Raw genomic sequence first — 14801 nt, 5'->3', positions numbered from 1 at the left:
GTGGCAGCGCAAGGAGAAGCGGGAGGCCACGGCCTCGCGCCTCCGCGCCTGCCTGGCCCCCGCCGGGCTGGACCCCAAGGTGCTCGACCTCCTGCAGAGCCTCGAGGAGGACTGAGGGAGGCAGTGGGGGGCAGGGGGGGGCCGCCCGGTGCCGCCCACCCCCCCTCCCGCCTGATTTTTGTTTTTAAGAATAACGAAAAGAAAATAAAACAAACAGTAAAAGCTTTTTATTCCACCCGGGGCGTGTTTTCGGGCCGGGGCGCCAAGCCTTGCCCGCCTTTGCGCTGAGTTTAAGGTGGGACCGCAAGGGCCGGGAGGAAAATTGAGCTCTGCTCCTCTTCCTCGGGGCCGGGAGGGTCTGCGGGAGGAGGGGAGGGGGTTTAGGGGACCCTCCCCAGCCCCCCCCGCCCCGGGGCGTGGGGCCTCACAGATCCCACCCCAACCTCTCGACCTCGTCCAGGAAGAAATCGAGGTCGGCCTTGGTGACGGCGGGGTTGGTGACGATCTGCCGGAAGAAGTTGACCCTGGCGCCCTGGGGCTGGTAGCCCACCATCATCGAGCCCTTCCTCATCATCCTCTCCTTGATGGCGGGAGCCACCTGGGCGGGGGTGGGGGGGAGAGAGAGGCCGTCGCGGGGGGCCGCGCTTGGGTTCCGGGGGGGTTTCGGGGGTCGCTCCTGCGCTCACCTTCCCCAGCCGCGGCCAGTAGTCGGGGGAGCCCTCCCGGCCCCGCAGGCTCGGGGGCACGAACCAGAAGCAGAGGTTGATGAACTCCGGCTGTGGGAGGAAGAGGAGGAGGAGGAGGAGGAGGAAAGGGATCACAGAGCCCCAGACCCCGGTGGGGGGGCACCGGCTCGCCCCCAGCCCCATTTCGGGACCATGCCGGGGGATTAAACCCCAGGGCAGAGCTTGGGGTAGGTGCTTTCTGCTGGGGGGGGCACCGGCTCGGGCCCCCAACCCATTCTGGGGCCACTGGGGGGGTTTAAACCCCAGGGCAGAGCTTGGGGGGGGCACCGTCTCAGCCCCCCAACCCATTTTGGGGCTGTCCCAGGGGTTCAAACCCCAGGGCAGAGCTTGGGGTAGGTGCTTTCTGCTGGGGGGGCACTGGCTCGGCCCCCCAACCCATTTTGGGGCTGTCCCAGGGGTTCAAACCCCAGGGCAGAGCTTGGGGTAGGTGCTTTCTGCTGGGGGGGCACTGGCTCGGCCCCCCAACCCATTTTGGGGCTGTCCCAGGGGTTCAAACCCCAGGGCAGAGCTTGGGGTAGGTGCTTTCTGCTGGGGGGGCACTGGCTCGGCCCCCCAACCCATTTTGGGGCTGTCCCAGGGGTTCAAACCCCAGGGCAGAGCTTGGGGTAGGTGCTTTCTGCTGGGGGGGCACTGGCTCGGCCCCCCAACCCATTTTGGGGCTGTCCCAGGGGTTCAAACCCCAGGGCAGAGCTTGGGGTAGGTGCTTTCTGCTGGGGGGGGCACCGGCTCGGGCCCCCAACCCATTTTGGGGCCACTGGGGGGGTTTAAACCCCAGGGCAGAGCTTGGGGGGGGCACCGGCTCAGCCCCCCAACCCACTTTGGGGCCACCCCAGGGGTTCAAACCCCAGGGCAGAGCTTGGGGGGGGGCACCAGCTCAGCCCCCCAACCCACTTTGGGGCCACCCCAGGGGTTTGAACCCCAGGGCAGAGCTTGGGGGGGGGCACCAGCTCAGCCCCCCAACCCACTTTGGGGCCACCCCAGGGGTTTGAACCCCAGGGCCGAGCTCAGGGCGGGCGTTTCTGCTCTCCGGGCGATGCCGTAGGGTGTTATTAAGATGGTGGGGGGGGACACACACACTTAAAAACCACCCCCCACCCCGCGCCGCCGCTCGGCCGAGCCCCATCGACGAGCCAGTACCTCCAGCACCAGCTGGAAGCCGTCCCTCCTCTTCACCTCCTCCACCAGGTACCTGGGGAGGAAGAAGGGCGTGAAGACCCCAAGATTGAGGGCGGGCTGGGGCGGGGGGCAGCGACAGCGCGGCGGCGCTCACCGGGTGGAGGCGAAGGCCCTCTCGACGCGCCGCGCCAGCCCCTCGGTGCCGGCCGCTTTCCAGAGGAGCCAGAGCTTGAGGCAATCGACGCGGCGGCCGCACTGCGGGGTCTTGTCGCCCGTGTCGTAGGTGACATCGTAAAACTTATCGGCTTGGAAGAGGTACGTGGCGCCGGCGCCGTGGCAGCGCTGCAGGAGGCCCTGTGGGAGACATCCCGCCCCCCAAAAAAAAAGAAGAAGAAAAGGGGGTGTTGGGAGGGGGGAGCGATGTGGGGCAGAGCCACGGAGCGGAGGTGGGGCGGTGGGACGTACGGAGCTGTCGCGGAGGAGGAAAGCCGAGCACTGCAAACCCACCATCAGCATCTTGTGGGGGTTCCAGGCCACCGAGTCGGCCCTGCGGGAAAGCAGAGCTTTGGGGGGGACACACACACGCGCACCCACACCCCAAGTCCTTAAATGGGGAGATTTGAGCCCATTTTGGGGGCCGCTCGGAGCTGGGGAGGGTTATTACTCGCCTCTCGATGCCGGCCAGGAGGTGCCGGTGTTTGCTGGAGAGCAGGGCGCTGCCGCCCCAGGCTGCCTGCCGGGCGCGGAGAGGGGCGTCAGAGCCCGGGGACCCCAGGAAACGGGGGCCAGGCTGGGGGTCCCCAGGGGACGCGTGGGGCGGGGGGTCGCGCCCCCATGACTCACGTCCACGTGGAACCAGAGGCCGTGGCGCTGGCAGATGTCGGCGATGCTGCCCAGCGGGTCGAAGGCGCCCAGGACGGTGGTGCCGCAGGTGGCGCAGACGAAGAAAGGCTCGGCGCCCTGCGGGGGGACGGGGGGCTTCGCTGTGGGGCTGGGGGCTTCCATGTGGGGCTGGGGTATCGCTGTGGGGCTGGGGGCATCGCTGTGGGGCTGGGGGCATCGCTGTGGGGCTGGGGGCTTCGCTGTGGGGCTGGGGGCAACAGGCTGGGGGCATCGCTGTGGGGCTGGGGGCATCGCTGTGGGGCTGCGGGCATTGCTGTGGGGCTGGGGGCATCGCTGTGGGGCTGGGGGCAACTGGCTGGGGGCATCGCTGTGGGGCTGGGGGCTTCAATGTGGGGCTGGGGTATCGCTGTGGGGCTGGGGGCGACGGAATGGGGGCAGCACTGTGGGGCTGGGGGCTTCAATGTGGGGCTGGGGGCTTCATTGTGGGGCTGGGGGCTTCATTGTGGGTCTGGGGGCATTGCTGTGTGGCTGGGGGCAACGGGCTGGGGGCATCGCTGTGGGGCTGGGGGCTTCGATGTGGGGCTGGGGGCAACTGGCCGGGGGCATCGCTGTGGGGCTGGGGGCTTCGATGTGGGGCTGGGGGCTTCATTGTGGGGCTGGGGGCGACGGAATGGGGGCATCGCTGTGGGGCTGGGGGCTTCAATGTGGGGCTGGGGGCTTCATTGTGGGGCTGGGGGTGACGGAATGGGGGCATCGCTGTGGGGCTGGGGGCTTCGAGGTGGGGCTGGGGGCGACGGAATGGGGGCAGCACTGTGGGGCTGGGGGCTTCATTGTGGGGCTGGGGGCATTGCTGTGTGGCTGGGGGCAACGGGCTGGGGGCATCGCTGTGGGGCTGGGGGCAACTGGCCGGGGGCATCGCTGTGGGGCTGGGGGCTTCGATGTGGGGCTGGGGGCTTCATTGTGGGGCTGGGGGCGACAGAATGGGGGCATCGCTGTGGGGCTAGGGGCTTCGATGTGGAGCTGGGGCTGGGGGCTTCGCTGTGGGGCTGGGGGCTTCATTGTGGGACTGGGGGGATAGCTGTGGGGCTGGGGGCATTGCTGTGGGGCTGGGGGAATCGCTGTGGGGCTGAGGGCGACAGGATGGGGGCATCGCTGTGGGGCTGGGGTATTGCTGTGGGGCTGGGGACAACGGGATGGGGATGGGTCTGGGGGCATCAGTGTGTGGCTGGGGACAGTGGGATGGGTCTGGGGATGGGTCTGGGGGCGGCAGTGTGGGGCTGGAGACAGTGGGATGGGGCTGGGGCTGGGGGCATCAGTGTGGGGCTGGAGACAGTGGGATGGGGATGGGGCTGGGGGCATCAGTATGGGGCTGGGGACAGCAGGATGGGGCTGAGGGCACTGACGTGGGGCTGGGGACGGCAGGATGGGGCTGGGGACATTGATATGGGGCTGGGGACATTGATATGGGGCTGGGGACACTGGAATGGGGCTGGGGACATCAGTGTGGGTCTGGGGACAGCAGGACGGGGCTGGGGTCATCGATGTGGGGATGGGGACATGGGGCTGGGGAGCCCATCGCAGGCAGCTCTGTCACAGCCCCCCGACGCGGCACCCCCCAGACGTTCCCCTGTGCCCCCAGACCCCCTCCTCACCTCAGCTTTCGCCCTCCGGATCTCCTTGTCCAGCTCCTCGGGGATCATCTTCCCCCTGAGGGATGGGCGAGAGCGAAATGGCAGCGGGGCCGGGGTCAGTGGGGCTGGGGGCAGCGCGGCCGGGGGCAGTAGGGCTGGGGGGTCAGTGGGGCTGGGGGGTCAGCGGGGCCGGGGGCAGTGGGGCTGGGGGGTCAGTGGGGCTGGGGGCAGCGGGGCTGGGGTTAGTGGGGCTGGGGGCAGCGGGGCTGGGGTTAGTGGGGCTGGGGGCAGTGGGACTGGGGGTCAGTGGGGCTGGGGGCAGCGGGGCCGGGGACAGCAGGGCTGGGGGGTCAGTGGGGCTGGGGGCAGCAGGGCTGGGGGCAGCAGGGCCAGGGGGTCAGTGGGGCTCGGGGCAGTGGGACTGGGGGGTCAGTGGGGCTGGGGGCAGCAGGGCCAGGGACAGCGGGGCTGGGGGGTCAGTGGGGCTGGGGGCAGCAGGGCTGGGGGCAGCGAGGCCAGGGGGTCAGTGGGGCTGGGGGGTCAGTGGGGCTGGGGGCAGCGGGGCCGGGGACAGCAGGGCTGGGGGGTCAGTGGGGCTGGGGGCAGCGGGGCCAGGGGTTAGTGGGGCTGGGGGCAGCGGGGCAGTGGGGCTGGGGGCAGTGGGACTGGGGGGTCAGTGGGGCTGGGGGCAGCGGGGCCGGGGACAGCAGGGCTGGGGGGTCAGTGGGGCTGGGGTCAGTGGGACTGGGGGCAGTGGGACTGGGGGGTCAGTGGGGCTGGGGGCAGCGGGGCCGGGGGTCAGTGGGGCTGGGGGGTCAGTGGGGCTGGGGGCAGCGGGGCTGGGGGCAGCAGGGCTGGGGGCAGCGGGGCCGGGGTCAGTGGGGCTGGGGGTCAGTGGGGCCGGGGGGTCAGCGGGGCCGGGGGGTCAGCGGGGCCGGGGGGTCAGTGGGGCTGGGGTCAGTGGGACTGGGGGCAGTGGGACTGGGGGGTCAGTGGGGCTGGGGGCAGCAGGGCCGGGGACAGCAGGGCCGGGGGGTCAGTGGGGCTGGGGTCAGCAGGGCCAGGGACAGCAGGGCCGGAGGCAGCGGGGTTGGGGGCAGCAGGGCCGGGGGGTCAGTGGGGCTGGGGGCAGCGGGGCCGGGGGGTCAGCGGGGCCGGGGGTCAGTGGGGCCGGGGGTCAGTGGGGCTGGGGGGTCAGTGGGGCTGGGGGCAGCGGGGCCGGGGGTCAGTGGGGCTGGGGGGTCAGTGGGGCTGGGGTCAGTGGGACTGGGGGCAGTGGGACTGGGGGGTCAGTGGGGCCGGGGGCTCAGCGGGGCCGGGGGCTCAGTGGGGCCGGGGGTCAGTGGGGCTGGGGGTCAGTGGGGCTGGGGGCAGTGGGACTGGGGGGTCAGTGGGGCTGGGGGCAGCGGGGCCGGGGGTCAGTGGGGCCGGGGGGTCAGTGGGGCTGGGGGCAGTGGGGCTGGGGGGTCAGTGGGGCTGGGGGCAGCAGGGCCGGGGACAGCAGGGCTGGGGGGTCAGTGGGGCTGGGGGCAGCGGGGCTGGGGGTCAGTGGGGCCGGGGGTCAGTGGGGCCGGGGGGTCAGTGGGGCTGGGGGTCAGTGGGGCTGGGGGCAGCAGGGCCAGGGACAGCAGGGCCGGGGGGTCAGTGGGGCTGGGGGCAGCGGGGCCGGGGGTCAGTGGGGCCGGGGGGTCAGTGGGGCTGGGGTCAGTGGGGCCGGGGGTCAGTGGGGCCGGGGGGTCAGCGGGGCCGGGGGTTAGTGGGGCCTGGGGTCAGCGGGGCCGGGGGGTCAGCGGGGCCGGGGGTTAGTGGGGCCGGGGGGTCAGCGGGGCCGGGGGTCAGTGGGGCCGGGGGTTAGTGGGGCCGGGGGTCAGCGGGGCCGGGGGGTCAGTGGGGCCGAGGGGTCAGTAGGGCCGGGGGTCAGTGGGGCCGGGGGTCAGTGGGGCCGGGGGGTCAGCGGGGCCGGGGGTTAGTGGGGCCGGGGGGTCAGCGGGGCCGGGGGTCAGTGGGGCCGGGGGTTAGTGGGGCCGGGGGTCAGCGGGGCCGGGGGGTCAGTGGGGCCGAGGGGTCAGTAGGGCCGGGGGTCAGTGGGGCCGGGGGTCAGTGGGGCCGGGGGGTCAGTGGGGCCGGGGGTCAGTGGGGCTGGGGGGTCAGCGGGGCCGGGGGGTCAGTGGGGCCGGGGGTCAGTGGGGCCGGGGGGTCAGTGGGGCTGGGGGGTCAGTGGGGCCGGGGGTCAGCGGGGCCGGGGGGTCAGTGGGGCCGGGGGTCAGTGGGGCCGGGGGGTCAGTGGGGCTGGGGGGTCAGTGGGGCCGGGGGTCAGCGGGGCCGGGGGTCAGTGGGGCCGGGGGTCCGCCCCACGCCCCCACCTCTCGTCGGTGGCGACCAGGCGGACGCTGTCCGTGCCGATGCCCAGGAAGGCGGCGCCCTTCCGGACGGAGTAGTGGCTCTGCGCGGGGGGACGGCGGGGTCAGGCCGGGGGGCGGCGGGGGGCTGACCCCGACCCCCCCCGCCCCCCCGGCGGGGCCGCAGCCCCCGGCCCGCACCTCCCGCGAGGCGAAGAGGGCCAAGCGCGGCAGGGCCCGGCCGCCCCGGCGCGGGCTCTCGGGGAAGCGCTGGAACCGGGCCACGTTCATGGCGAACATGTTGGAGATGGAGCCTCCTGCGGGGACGGGGACACCCGCGTCACCTGCGGCACCGCCGCGGGGACCCGCCGCCGCCGGGGGCACGGGGGGGACAGGGACAGCGCTGGGGGCACGGGGAGGGGGACAGGGACACCGCCGGGGGCACGGGGAGGGGGACAGGGACACCGCTGGGGGCACGGGGAGGGGGACAGGGACAGCGCCGGGGGCACGGGGAGGGGGACAGGGACACCGCCGGGGGCACGGGGAGGGGGACAGGGACAGCGCCGGGGGCACGGGGAGGGGGACAGGGACACCGCCGGGGGCACGGGGAGGGGGACAGGGACAGCGCCGGGGGCACGGGGAGGGGGACAGGGACAGCGCTGGGGGCACGGGGAGGGGGACAGGGACACCGCCGGGGGCACGGGGAGGGGGACAGGGACACCGCCGGGGACACGGGGAGGGGGACAGGGACAGCGCCGGGGGCACGGGGAGGGGGACAGGGACAGCGCCGGGGGCACGGGGAGGGGGACAGGGACAGCGCCGGGGGCACGGGGAGGGGGACAGGGACAGCGCTGGGGGCACGGGGAGGGGGACAGGGACACCGCCGGGGGCACGGGGAGGGGGACAGGGACACCGCCGGGGGCACGGGGGGGGACAGGGACAGCGCCGGGGGCACGGGGGGGGACAGGGACAGCGCCGGGGGCACGGGGAGGGGGACAGGGACACCGCCGGGGACACGGGGAGGGGGACAGGGACAGCGCCGGGGGCACGGGGAGGGGGACAGGGACAGCGCCGGGGGCACGGGGAGGGGGACAGGGACACCGCCGGGGACACGGGGAGGGGGACAGGGACACCGCCGGGGACACGGGGAGGGGGACAGGGACACCGCCGGGGACACGGGGAGGGGGACAGGGACAGCGCCGGGGGCACGGGGAGGGGGACAGGGACAGCGCCGGGGGCACGGGGAGGGGGACAGGGACACCGCCGGGGGCACGGGGAGGGGGACAGGGACACCGCCGGGGGCACGGGGGGGGACAGGGACACCGCCGGGGGCACGGGGGGGGACAGGGACAGCGCCGGGGGCACGGGGAGGGGGACAGGGACACCGCCGGGGCACGGGGAGGGGGACAGGGACACCGCCGGGGGCACGGGGGGGGACAGGGACAGCGCCGGGGGCACGGGGAGGGGGACAGGGACACCGCTGGGGGCACGGGGAGGGGGACAGGGACACCGCCGGGGGCACGGGGAGGGGGACAGGGACACCGCCGGGGGCACGGGGAGGGGGACAGGGACACCGCTGGGGACACGGGGAGGGGGACAGGGACACCGCCGGGGGCACGGGGAGGGGGACAGGGACACCGCTGGGGACACGGGGAGGGGGACAGGGACACCGCCGGGGGCACGGGGAGGGGGGGACAGGGACAGCGCTGGGGGCACGGGGAGGGGGACAGGGACACCGCTGGGGACACGGGGAGGGGGACAGGGACACCGCTGGGGACACGGGGAGGGGGACAGGGACACCGCCGGGGGCACGGGGAGGGGGGGACAGGGACACCGCCGGGGCACGGGGAGGGGGACAGGGACACCGCTGGGGACACGGGGAGGGGGACAGGGACACCGCCGGGGGCACGGGGAGGGGGGGACAGGGACAGCGCTGGGGGCACGGGGAGGGGGACAGGGACAGCGCTGGGGGCACGGGGAGGGGGACAGGGACACCGCCGGGGGCACGGGGAGGGGGACAGGGACACCGCCGGGGGCACGGGGAGGGGGACAGGGACAGCGCTGGGGACACGGGGAGGGACAGGGACAGGGACAGCGCTGGGGACACGGGGAGGGGGACAGGGACAGCGCTGGGGACACGGGGAGGGGGACAGGGACACCGCCGGGGGCACGGGGAGGGGGACAGGGACACCGCCGGGGCACGGGGAGGGGGACAGGGACAGCGCCGGGGGCACGGGGAGGGGGACAGGGACACCGCCGGGGCACGGGGAGGGGGACAGGGACAGCGCCGGGGGCACGGGGAGGGGGACAGGGACAGCGCCGGGGGCACGGGGAGGGGGACAGGGACACCGCCGGGGGCACGGGGAGGGGGACAGGGACACCGCCGGGGACACGGGGAGGGGGCGGGGGGCGAGGCGGGTACCGGGGCAGAAGATGCCGTCGCCGCCGCCCCACCCCACCAGCCCCCGCAGCTCGGCCAGCACCACCTCCTCCATCAGCACGAACACCGGCGCCATCTCGTACGTGTACCTGCGGGGGCGCGGGGGGGGTGGGGGGCCGGCGCCGCTCCCACACCCCCCCACACCCCCCCCCACACCCCCCCAGCCCACCCCTGCGCGGGCCCCGCGCCCCCCCAGCCCCCCGACTGCGGGGCACGTACTGGCTGGTGTTGAGGGCCTCGGTGATGAGGCGTCCCGCCAGCGCGTGGGGGTCCAGCCCGGAGAAGAGCTGGTTGAAGAAGCGGGGGTGACCTGGGGGGGGCGAGGAGGGGGGCGAGGGGGGGCCGGTGTCAGGGGCGGGGGGGCGGGAGGCACCCCCACGGCCCCCCTCGGCGCGGGACCCCCGGCACCACGGGGATGTGGGCGCTGGGGATGTGTGGCGAGGGGGCAACGGGCGCCCGCGGGAGCGGGGCCACCCCCCGGACCCCTGGGTGTGACGGGGACACAAGTGGGACCCCCCGGACCCCTGGGTGTGACGGGGACACGAGCGGGACCCCCCGGACCCCTGGGTGTTACGGGGACACGAGCGGGACCCCCCGGACCCCTGGGTGTGACGGGGACACGAGTGGGACCCCCCAGACCCCTGGGTGTGACGGGGACACGAGTGGGACCCCCCAGACCCACGTGTGTGTGACGGGGACACAAGTGGGACCCCCCAGACCCACGTGTGTGTGACAGGGACACGAGCGGGGACCCCCCAGACCCCTGGGTGTGACGGGGACACGAGCGGGGACCCCCCAGACCCACGTGTGTGTGACAGGGACACGAGCGGGGACCCCCCGGACCCCTGGGTGTGACGGGGACACAAGTGGGACCCCCCAGACCCACGTGTGTGTGACGGGGACACAAGTGGGACCCCCCAGACCCACGTGTGTGTGACGGGGACACGAGTGGGACCCCCCAGACCCCTGGGTGTGACGGGGACACGAGCAGGGACCCGCCAGACCCACGTGTGTGTGACAGGGACACGAGTGGGACCCCCCGGACCCCTGGGTGTGACGGGGACACGAGCGGGGACCCCCCAGACCCCTGGGTGTGACGGGGACACAAGCGGGGACCCCCCAGACCCCTGGGTGTGACGGGGACACGAGCAGGGACCCGCCAGACCCACGTGTGTGTGACGGGGACACGAGTGGGGACCCCCCAGACCCCTGGGTGTGACGGGGACACGAGTGGGACCCCCCAGACCCCTGGGTGTGACGGGGACACAAGTGGGACCCCCCAGACCCCTGGGTGTGACGGGGACACGAGCGGGACCCCCCGGACCCCTGGGTGTGACGGGGACACGAGCAGGGACCCGCCAGACCCACGTGTGTGTGACGGGGACACGAGCGGGGACCCCCAGACCCACGTGTGTGTGACAGGGACACGAGCGGGGACCCCCCAGACCCCTGGGTGTGTGACAGGGACACGAGCGGGGACCCCCCAGACCCACGTGTGTGTGACGGGGACACAAGTGGGACCCCCCAGACCCACGTGTGTGTGACGGGGACACAAGTGGGACCCCCCAGACCCACGTGTGTGTGACAGGGACACGAGCGGGGACCCCCCAGACCCCTGGGTGTGACGGGGACACGAGTGGGACCCCCCAGACCCACGTGTGTGTGACGGGGACACGAGCGGGACCCCCAGACCCACGTGTGTGTGACGGGGACACGAGCGGGACCCCCAGACCCACATGTGTGTGACGGGGACACGATTGGGACCCCCCGGACCTCTGGGTGTGACGGGGACACGAGCGGGGACCCCCCAGACCCACGTGTGTGTGACGGGGACACAAGTGGGACCCCCCGGACCCCTGGGTGTGACGGGGACACGAGTGGGGACCCCCCAGACCCCTGGGTGTGACGGGGACACGAGCGGGGACCCCCCAGACCCACGTGTGTGTGACGGGGACACAAGTGGGACCCCCCGGACCCCTGGGTGTGACAGGGACACGAGTGGGACCCCCCAGACCCCTGGGTGTGACGGGGACACGAGCGGGGACCCCCCAGACCCACGTGTGTGTGACGGGGACACAAGTGGGACCCCCCGGACCCCTGGGTGTGACGGGGACACGAGCGGGGACCCCCCAGACCCCTGGGTGTGACGGGGACACGAGCGGGGACCCCCCAGACCCACGTGTGTGTGACAGGGACACGAGTGGGACCCCCCAGACCCCTGGGTGTGACGGGGACACAAGTGGGACCCCCCAGACCCACGTGTGTGTGACAGGGACACGAGTGGGACCCCCCAGACCCCTGGGTGTGACGGGGACACGAGCAGGGACCCCCCAGACCCACGTGTGTGTGACGGGGACACGAGCGGGGACCCCCCAGACCCACGTGTGTGTGACGGGGACGCAATTGGGACCCTCCAGACCCCTGGGTGTGACGGGGACACGAGCGGGACCCCCCAGACCCACGTGTGTGTGACGGGGACACGAGTGGGACCCCCCAGACCCACGTGTGTGTGACGGGGACACGAGCGGGGACCCCCCCCAGACCCCTGGGTGTGACGGGGACACGAGTGGGACCACCCAGACCCACGTGTGTGTGACGGGGACACGAGCGGGACCCCCCAGACCCCTGGGTGTGACGGGGACACGAGTGGGACCACCCAGACCCACGTGTGTGTGACGGGGACACGAGCGGGGACCCCCCAGACCCCTGGGTGTGACAGGGACACAAGCGGGGACCCCCCAGACCCACGTGTGTGTGACGGGGACACGAGCGGGGACCCCCCAGACCCACGTGTGTGTGACGGGGACACGAGTGGGACCCCCCGGACCCCTGGGTGTGACGGGGACACGATTGGGACCCTCCAGACCCCTGGGTGTTACGGGGACACGAGCGGGACCCCCCAGACCCCTGGGTGTGACGGGGACACGAGCGGGGACCCCCCAGACCCACGTGTGTGTGACGGGGACACGAGCGGGACCCCCGGGACAGCCGCTGGCTGGGTCGGGGGCAGCCTTACACCCGGCCACTGCCTCCCAAACTGGGACCAGCTGGGACTGAACTGGGACCACATGGGGCCGGTGTGGGACAAGTCAGGCTTAATCAGGACCAGCTGGGTCTAGACTGGGATGAGATGGGTTGAACTGGGACTAGCTGGGCCAAACTGGGACCTGATGGGGCTGAACTGGGACCAGCTGAGGAAGAATTGGGACCAGATAGGGCCAAACCAGGACCAGCTTGGCCAAACTGGGACCAGCTGGGGCCAGATGAGGATGAAATGGGACCAGGTGGAGCCAAACTGGGACCAGCTGGGCTGAACTAGGACGAGCTGGCACCAAACGAGGACCAGATGGGCCTGAACTGGGACTAACTGGGGCTGAAGCAGGACCAGATGGGCCTGAACTGGGATCAGCTGGGGCTGCACTGGGATCAGCTGGACTGTACTGAGAGTGACTGGGCCGCCCTGGGAGGGACTGGGTGCCCGGGGCGGGGCGGGGCGGGGCAGGGCGGGGTGGGGCGGGGCAGGGCGGGGCCGGGCCGGGCGGGGCCGGGCGCTGACCCGTCTTGACGCTGTAGCGGATGACGTCGCGGCAGCGCTCGAGCAGCCGCTCCGGGGGCTCCCCCGCGCTGCGCAGCTCCAGGTCCAGCAGCTCCCGCAGCTCCTGCGGCTCCTTCCAGTCACACACCTGCGGGGCGGGACTGGGATTAGGAATGAGGTTGGGATTGGGATCAGGGTCAGGACTGGGACTGGGATCAGGGTCAGCACTGGGATTGGGATCAGGGTCAGGACTGGGATTGGAATTGGGATCAGGGTCAGGACTGGGATTGGGATCAGGGTCAGGATTGGGACTGGGATTGGGATCAGGGTCAGGACTGGGCTTGGGATCAGGGTCAGGACTGGGATTGGGATTGGGATCAGGGTCAGGACTGGGATTGGGATCAGGGTCAGGATTGGGATTGGGATCAGGGTCAGGATTGGGACTGGGATTGGGATCAGGGTCAGGATTGGGAACAGGATTTGGATCAGGATTGGGATCAGAATTAAGATTGGGATTGGTATCAGGATTTGGATTGGGATCGAGATTAGGATTGGCCTTGGGATAGGGATCGGGATCAGAATTGGGATCAAGATCAGGATCATGATTGGGATTGCGATCGGGATTGGGATCAGGAATGGGGTCAGGATTGGGATTGGGATCAGGATTAGGATCAGTATCGGGATCATGATTGGGACTGGGATTATGATCACGATTGGGATTGGGATCAGGAATGGGATTGGGATCAGGATTGGGATCAGGAATGAGATTGGGATCAGGATTGGGATTAGGACTGGGATTAGGATCAGTATCGGGATCATGATTGGGATTGGGATTAGGTTTGGGATTAGGACTGGGATTAGGATTGGGATCGGGGTCAGGATTGGGATCAGGATGGGGATCGGGCCCACCTTTTCGCTCACGTCCGTCCCTTTGCGCACGGCCTCGTCCAGCAGCACCTGGAAGGCTCCCTGCAGGAACTCCTCCCCGGCGGCCCTGTCCAGACCGGGAGACTCCAGCCACCGGCTCTCGGCCATCGCGCCCCCCTCGGCCCCGGCGGAGCCGCCGTCGCCCCCCGCCCGCGCCGGGCAGGACCCCCCGAACCCTCGCCCCCGGCGCAGCGTGCTGAGCGGGAAGCGGGCCGCCGCGAGGGGCTTCCCGGCTCCTTTCCCAGGCTGGGATTTTTCCCCTCGGCCAAAGGTCTCGAGGGGACAAAGTCCACGGGGGGCGGCTCCGCGTGGCACCACCAGGGTGGGGTGGGGGGCGTCCCCCCAGATTTGCCCCCCCCTCCCTCCCCCGTGGCCCGGCGGGGGTGTTGGAGCGGGAGGACACGGAGGAGCCGTGGGAAGGGGGAAGGGGAGCCCCCCCAGCCACCCCAAAGCCTGTCTGTGCCCCTGGGGTGTCATCGAGGGCTGCCAGGGGGACGGAGACCCCCACAGGGGGACACTGGGGGGGACACAGAGCACTGCCGCCCCCCACCATGCCAGGGCCATCCTGCCAGTGGGGACACGGAGGCGGACATGGGGACACACAGGGGGACACACATGGGGCAGGGGTCTTGGGGGGACATGGGGGGGACACACAGGGCAGGGAACACGGGTGGGGGACATGGGGACACCAGGACCCCCCAACCCAGGATGGACCCCAACAGTGAGGGGGGATGGGGACACCCCTTCTGTGTCCCCCCACCCCCAAAAGTGATGCACCCCAGGGGGGTGACAAGATGGGAGGAGTGGGTTGGGGACACACACCAGCCCCCCCGGGGTGTCACAGCAGGGTGGGGACACCCCCCCCAGGGCAGTCATAGCCCCCCTCCAGGGGCAATGCAGGGGACAGGGCCCAGCCTGGGGGGGCCATGGCGGGGTAACCCCCTCCCCGGGGCAAGAACATAGGGGCGGCTTCCCTGGGGTGGCCAGGGCAGGCAGTGGGGCCCGGGCCCAGGCTCAGGCTCAGGCCCAGGCCCAGGCTCAGGCTCAGGATCAGGATCAGGCCCATGCTCAGGCCCAGGCTCAGGCTCAGGCCCAGGCTCAGGATCAGGATCAGGCCCATGCTCAGGATCAGGCCCATGCCCAGGATCAGGATCAGGCCCAGGATCAGGATCAGGATCAGGATCAGGCTCAGGCACAGGATCAGGATCCAGCCCAGGCCCCGGA

General features: G+C 72.2%; 1 protein-coding gene across 3 annotated transcripts; it reads right to left on the bottom strand.

Annotated features, from left to right (window-relative positions):
* Positions 1 to 212: 212 nt before the first annotated feature.
* On the bottom strand, positions 213 to 13824 carry CSAD (cysteine sulfinic acid decarboxylase). 3 transcript variants are annotated; one of them, XM_064474379.1, is made up of 14 exons: positions 13560 to 13824; positions 12672 to 12798; positions 9335 to 9425; positions 9098 to 9204; positions 6877 to 6992; positions 6700 to 6779; positions 4358 to 4412; positions 2706 to 2822; positions 2531 to 2595; positions 2328 to 2409; positions 2017 to 2216; positions 1884 to 1935; positions 687 to 776; positions 213 to 505 (listed from the first exon to the last, which is right to left on the bottom strand). In XM_064474379.1, the coding sequence occupies exons 1-14, from the start codon at positions 13683 to 13685 to the stop codon at positions 425 to 427; spliced, it is 1389 nt and encodes a 462-aa protein (XP_064330449.1). In that variant the 5' UTR covers positions 13686 to 13824; the 3' UTR covers positions 213 to 424. The 3 variants fall into 3 exon arrangements, with proteins under 3 accessions (XP_064330449.1, XP_064330447.1, XP_064330450.1); XM_064474377.1 differs by having other exon boundaries at positions 213 to 598; positions 13560 to 13822; XM_064474380.1 differs by lacking the exon at positions 687 to 776.
* Positions 13825 to 14801: the final 977 nt, after the last annotated feature.

This window comes from Phalacrocorax carbo, chromosome 27, assembly GCF_963921805.1.
Source record: "Phalacrocorax carbo chromosome 27, bPhaCar2.1, whole genome shotgun sequence".
NCBI lineage: Eukaryota > Metazoa > Chordata > Aves > Suliformes > Phalacrocoracidae > Phalacrocorax > Phalacrocorax carbo.
This window is presented reverse-complemented; position numbering and strand designations above follow the sequence as displayed.